At 39.6% G+C, this 7,263-nt stretch overlaps 1 protein-coding gene across 1 annotated transcript in view; it reads left to right on the top strand.

Moving 5' to 3' along the window:
* LOC110288853 (oogenesin-2-like) overlaps positions 1 to 1,790 on the top strand; it is a gene marked incomplete at its 5' end in the record, with an annotated part of 10,756 nt that extends 8,966 nt beyond the window's left edge. The window contains 3 exon segments of the mRNA XM_029473898.1: positions 64 to 623; positions 1,257 to 1,717; positions 1,720 to 1,790. Coding sequence (XP_029329758.1) covers positions 64 to 623; positions 1,257 to 1,717; positions 1,720 to 1,790 — 1,092 coding nt within the window.
* Positions 1,791 to 7,263: the final 5,473 nt, after the last annotated feature.

The following is a 7,263-nucleotide window of genomic DNA, read 5'->3' as shown; positions in this document are numbered from 1 at the left end:
AGGTAATCAAACGATAAAATGTGTTGTCCCTTACCTTCTCAAAATTATACTCATTTCTCCCACAGTAGGTGCAAGCTCAGAGAGATCACTTTGAGCCATGATTTGGTTGTGGTATGGGCTGGATCCCATGAAGTTGAAGGCTTACCACAGTTCATGGAACAGGAGAAGCCAGTTGAGAATAGTCCTGGCTATGGGACAAAGAACAAATTGAAAGTGACAACAGAACTCCAATTCATGGAGGGCCACCTTGATAAATGTTCCACTTACTTGTTGCAGTGGGCCTACCAGAGAGAAGATTCCGTTCATCTACACTGTAGAAAGCTGAAAATTTATGGCTTAACCAAAGCCACAGTCATAGAAATGTTCAAAATTGCACATGCAGAATATATAGATGATCTGTAATTATCTTGTCTTTGCCTAGATTTGGATTTTCTTAATCCCTACCTGAAACAGATGAGCAATCTACTCTCACTTACGCTAGATGAGATCATATATACCCTCAATATAGATGATTATAGAAATCTTAATGAGGAAAAAGTGATTACAGTGATTTCTCATCTTCCTACATTCCACCATCTCCAGGAACTCTATGTACATGGGGTACTTTTTACAGAATGTCTCAGGTAAAAAGGACTGAAAGAGTCTAATAGACAAGAAAAAATACCTCTCTTCTCTTTGCTTTTCTATTTTCTAGTTGTTTTTCTTTTGTTTTGTTTTACAATCTTGGTAGTCCATGATGGTCTGGTCACCATAAACTTAGCAGTAATAGAGACATAGCATATATGAGCAAATGAACTATGTGATAAGATATATATNGCCNGATATAAGCATGGTTCTTATTGCTCATGTTTAGAGCTCAGNAACAGGTTGAGTAGATGAGAAAANTGTAACACTGAGGTTCATGGTGAAGAAAGGATCATGGACCTTGGAGTCACAAAACCTCTGACAACTTTTAAAAATAGCAGTAGGAAGTTGTTAAATTTTATTTGGGGTAGGTATTTCTTCCTACATACACCAAGTTGTCCTGATATATCCATTGGTGTGCTTTCTTTCCAGGTCCTGNATCATGTTGCTATAGACAGGCCTCAGACTAGAATGATCTGAGTTATGTGAACAGACAACAGAAGGCAATGTCCTGGGTGGGGTTTGACCTCAATGTATAGTCAGACTGAGTCTGTGAGAAGTGTCATCTGCTTATCTGCCAATTTATCAACTCAGATCGTCACAATTTTTCAGAAACTTTCTTCTCTCCCCAGGTGCATGAAGAAGCCCTTGGAGGTACTTTCGTTCACTGACTGTGACCTNTCACAGTCAGTCTTGGATTACCTCCCTTATTGCCTGAATATTTTTGAGCTCAGANCTCTCCACCTGATTGATGTACGTTTAAGTAATTTACTTCTTGAGCCCCTTGGGTTTCTCCTTGAGAGAGTTAGACATACCCTGAAATCCCTGCAATTGATGCCATGTGAAATGCGGGAAACTCACTTCAATGCCCTGCTGCCTGCCCTAAGTCAATGTTACCAACTCACAGTAGTTAATTTCTATGGTAATGAACTCTCTCTGCTTTTCCTGAAAAAACTTCTACACCACACAGCTAAGCTTAGCCAGCTAGCTGATGAGCTGTACCCTGCCCCTCAGGAGTGCTATGATAACAGGGATGTAGTACTATTACACAGATTAGAAAATTTTTGTTCTGAGCTCCTGGATATACTCAGGGCCATAAGAAAGCCCAAGAAAGTCACGTTTGGTACAATCAAATGCTCCAAGCGTGGTGGGTCCTATGTTTATGATCTGGAGACTCAATGTTGTTTTTTTGAAAGAAACCCTCCCTGGGCTTGATTTTGGAAGAGAGAAATGGTAGCATACTATTGGGAATTGATATCCTAAGTGAATGTCCCTTGCTGGAAGGAGNATAGATGTGTCAACCACCTAAATGTCTGAGACACATTGAAAAGAAAGGAATATCCTCAGAGCTGGTGAAGAGTATTGCATCTACAAAAGATGTTAAGCACTATTTTATTCTCTATGATTATTGTAGTTTGTGTGTGTTAAAATACAGGCATCCTTGCATGAAAATGTTGTTCCCATCTGGTGACTGCATACAATAAATGTGTTGACTTTCTGGGGTGCTGGTATGTCTCTATCAGAGCACAGAGCCTAATCATTCCCAGCATCTATACCTCTGTCTTGTTTCTTCATTCTTCATAACCATAATTAGTTCAACCTCAGATATGTGCCACTTCTTGAATCTCAGGAACAGTTCTCATGAATTGGACCCAAAGCACAGGGCTTCACAAAGTGTTCAACTTTTGGGAAACAGATTTGTATGTAGGACATTCAGATAGCAAGTGACTTAGATATGGAGAAAAATGGGGTGAAGGAACAGGGTTTTTCAAAAGTCAAGAAAATGAGGACCAAGTGAATACCAAGCAGGCATAAGTCAGGAACTATTTTCTCCTATTTGTNATTTGCGGGAAGATATTATATGCAACATATGAACAATCAGAGACCTGATATCAAAATGAGAAGGACATGATGATGTGACCTCAAGCTATCTAATGCTTTATACTTCCAGAACAGTTTATATGTTGGGTAAGANGAGTTTCTAACACCATCCCCCTGATTCCCCATGACTGGTTCTCTTGGGGGGTCTCCAAAACTTCATGTGTAGTACAGCTTCTTTAAGATACTGAGGTGATTAAACAGCAGGCTGCTAAGATTTCTCTATGGAACATATCTCAATCTCCTTACTCACTTTAGTTCATCTCTTTAACATCCAGGCTAGCCACTGGACCTGGACCTAATTCCATGGAGCTCTGCCTTACTTTCTTGTTATGTGGCTTATTGTTCTCTGTAGAGTCCCTGGTGAGCTGAGATTAAATATGTGCACATCCATGACAGGCAATTTTCTTTTTTAAAGAAAATGTACCAAGATGTTCTTCATGAGAGTCTATGAATAGCCTTACACAATTTAAAACTGTGAGTTTTCTGGAAGGATGCCCATAGAGAATGAAAGATGTTTCTGGCTGGAGTTAGGAATGAACAATAATGTAGGTATACTCAGAGTCAGCCCGAAACACCATCAGACCAAATTCTCAGCACAAAGGAGATCTATGTGCTTCAGAGGGACAAAGGCCAAGGGATAAAAGACAATGACAGGAGATAGAAGACAAAGTAGAGGGAAAGAGAACAAGGAAGAGGGTAAAGTGGTATTCATGTTTGGGGACATGGCAGAATCAAAGGACTACCTCTGGATAGAAAGAGAATACCTAGCCTATAGGTCAAAGGCATGTTATAGAGGTGAAAGGTAAACCCCATGTGAGTGTAAGGTATTTAATTTTAATTGCAGTGGATAATTACATAAGCCAAAAGAGACTTTTCATTGCTAGACTTGAAAGCTTAGTATTGCTAGTGACTCTCAAGAAGAGGAANTATCCAAATAAAGGAAGGGACTTTGGGCTCTACCTTTAGAAATGAAATATAATGGTTTTTAGGAAGGCACAAGGATGCGGAACAAGGACCAGGTCTGCCAGAACCATGTTTGCTGTTGTCAGGCTGGCAATGGTCACATCACTGAGGCAGATGATTTGAGAAATTAGGAGTGTCAAATTATTCTGCATATCAAGATCATGTATCAAAAATTAGTCAAAAACAAAAACACAAAAATCTAACCCCAGAACAAACTACATACATATCACCTCACTCAATTTGCTAGTACATGACTAAATAAATAAGACTCTGCTGTGGGAAATAATACACTGAATGGGCCTCCAGAATTTCATGCTTGTGTGAATTCTTTAGCTTTCACAAAGGGAACTCCAACAATGAAGATAATGAAAATAGTCCCTGACAACATCTGTTTTGGACACAAGCAACCAATCAGAAGGCAAGTTTTGGTTTTAAGGTGGAACAAAGAGGGAGAACAGTGAGGGTTTNATGAGCCTGGTTCTCAGTTTTNATACANATTGCACTNTGTTAAAACCTAAGATACTATGAGTGAGGTTTTTGTAAAATATTACTACTTTCCATAGAGAGATGGGTGCAGAGGATTTATCTTTACAGAAATAATGTGAAATATTGTAATAATTAGGTTGAGAGTACTTTACACATAAAAGAATGGAAGTTATTTTCCATTACCAAAGACACGTGGATGTTTAGGTATAATGTGAACAGAAATAAAGACCTATGTCAAAAAAGACAAGAAAAAAGAAAAAAGAATGAAAGTTGATCAGAAGTATTTGAAACTGTCTTACATTCTAGGTGGGATAGCACATGCCATTAGTCCCATTACTGTTCAGGAAGAAGCATGGAGATTTCAATGGGTTGGGGGTCAGCCTAATCTAAGTAGTGAGTTCTGGCCAGGGATATTTCAATGAGGTCTTTTCTGAAATGACAGCAGCAACAACAAGAACAACAACAAATACAAATACAAAACACTGCAATTACAATCAAAACCATGTCTTCATCCAGTTCTTAAAAGACTGAACTTATGCTCTTCTGTCCCATCTCCTTTCTAATGATTCTAGATCAGATGGAGCACCCGAGTGGAGGAAGGTGATCTACAGGCAGTGAGGGCTGATTGGAAGAAACTAAAACCAGGACCAGGCAGTGAGTCTCATATTCTCTCCTCTCAGAGACTTCTCTGATTCTGAAGCAGTTAGACACCTGTCCCTCATAAATCTCCCATCCAGATCTACCTGCAAAGTTAATACAGCCAATTTATTGGAAACCTGAGTCCTACCAAATAATACATATATATTGCATTTACTGTCTAAAGGAATGATGTTCCCTCTATGAAATACCAAGTGCCTGAGAATTGCTTGAACTTCCAGAGCCCACTTATTAAATCCCTGCACAACCCTGGTTTTTTTTTTTTTTTTTTTAACTTTCTTAGTTGCTACTTTGTTTCTTAGTCTTAGATGTATCTTTGAGACAAAGTCCATTTTTAAGGCTTAGATAGATTTCAACTCTCAGGAATCTTCCTACCTCAGCCTTCCTACTAGGAAGACAGTTTAGATCTAACCCACCAGGCTGAGTTCTATTTGCCTGTGTCCCACCTAATTCTGAGTGTAAGGCAAGTTGGTGTTACTTTATTTTTGATACTAGGGACATCCACACCAAACCTCCTGGAAAACATCTTCACAGAACCTTGTAGAAACATATTGTTACAACAGTGAAATCTGTTCTGAAATATAGAATACTTAAGTTAGGAGCTCTGTCCGTCATCTGCTATATTAGTGACTGAAAAGTTTGAGACAGGAGGATGGCTTACATCCATTAATACTAGGCAATAGTTCTAAATATGTAGAGGAATAGGAAGAGTTTTTCAAAAACAATTATAAGCTCAAGGGTCACTTTCTCCAGCATTGGATATGTTTAAATATGCCTGTCAACCCAGAAAAGAACTGAAGTGAGTAGTAGACTATGATAATTTTCATAGAGAACATCCACTTCTCTGCAACCTGCTGTGAGTTACCTCAATACCTTAAAGAAGCTGCACTACACATGAACGTTGGAAGTCCCATGTGAGGAGCTGTCAGAGAGCATGAGATGACATTATTAGGACTATTTCTCTGCCTACAAAGTGATGTTTTTCTTAACCAACATGTAAACAGTTCTGGACTATAAAGAATTAAGTACCTTAAGGTAACAATGTAATTCTCATTTTGATATCAGGTCTCTGAGTTTTAAAATGTTGCAATTATTGTCTTCCAGCAAAGGGTAAATACAGAGATATAGTTCCTGAAGTGTGCCTGCCTTGGTATTCACTTGGTCTCATTTTCTTTATTTTTTTTTAATTAGGTATTTTCTTCATTTATTCCAATGCTGTGCCAAAAGTCCCCCATACCACTCCCACTCCTCTACCCTCCCACTCGCAATTCTTGGCCCTGGCATTCACCTATAATGAGGCATATATAGTTTGCAAGACCAATGGGCCTCTCTTTCTAATGATGGCCACCTAGGCCAACTTCTGATACATATCCAGCTAGAGACATGAGTTCCGGGGGATACTGGTTCGTTCATATTGTTGTTCCACCTATAGGGTTACAGATCACTTTAGCCCTTTTGGTACTTTCTTTAGCTCCTCCATTGGAGGCCCTGTGATCCATCCAATAGGTGACTGTGAGCATCCACTTCTCTCTTTGCTAGGCTCCAGCATAGTCTCACAAGAGACAGCTATATCAGGGTCCTTTCAGCAAAATCTTGCTAGTGTATGCAATGGTGTTAGCGTTTGGAAGCTGATTATGGGATGGATCCCCGGATATGGCAGTCTCTAGATGGTCCATCCTTTCATCTCAGCTCCAAACTTTGTCTCTGTAATTCCATCCATGGGTGTTTGGTTCCCAGTTCTAAGAAGGGGCACAGTGTCCACACTTTGGTCTTCGTTCTTCTGGATTTTCATCTGTTTTGCAAATTGTATATTGTATCTTGGGTGTTCTATGTTTCTGGAGTAAAATCCACTTATCAGTGAGTACATATCATGTGAGTTTTTTGTATTGGGTTACCTCACTCAGGATGATGCCCTCCAGGTCCATCCATTTGTCTAGGAATTTCATAAATTCATTATTTTTAATAGCTGAGTAGTACTCCATTGTGTAAATGTACCATATTTTCTGTATCAATTCCTGTGCTGAGGGGCATCTGGGTTCTTTCCAGCTTCTGGATATTATAAATAAGGCTGCTATGATCATAGTGGAGCATGTGTCCTTTTTACCAGTCAGAACATCTGGATATATGCCCAGGACAGGTATTGTGGGATCCTCCTGTAGTACTATGTTCAATTTTCTGAGGAACCACCAGACTGATTTCCAGAGTGGTTGTACAAGTTTTCAATCCTAAAAACAATGGAGGAGTGTTCCCTTTTCCCCACATCCTCTACAGCATCTGCTGTCACCTGAATTTTTGATCTTAGCCATTTTGACTGGTGTGAGGTGGAATCTTAGGGTTGTTTGATTTGCATTTCCCTGATGATTATGGATGCTGAACATTTTTTCAGGTGCTTCTCAGCCATTCAGTTTTCTTTTTTTTTTTTTTGGTCAATTTCAACTTTTTTTTTATATTAGTTATTTTCCTCAATAACATTTCCAATGCTATCCAAAAAGTCCCCAATACACTCCCCCCCCAGCTCCCCACCCACCCACCCCCACCCCTTGGCCCTGGCATTCCCCTGTACTGGGGCATATAAAGTTGGCAAGTCCAATGGGCCTCTCTTTCCAGTGTGATTGCCGACTAGGCCATCTTTTGTTACAAATGCAGCTAGAG

Source organism: Mus caroli, unplaced genomic scaffold, assembly GCF_900094665.2.
Source record: "Mus caroli unplaced genomic scaffold, CAROLI_EIJ_v1.1 scaffold_16220_1, whole genome shotgun sequence".
NCBI classification, from domain to species: domain Eukaryota; kingdom Metazoa; phylum Chordata; class Mammalia; order Rodentia; family Muridae; genus Mus; species Mus caroli.
Note: the sequence above shows the minus strand (reverse complement) of the source record. Positions and strands in the feature narration are given on the sequence as shown.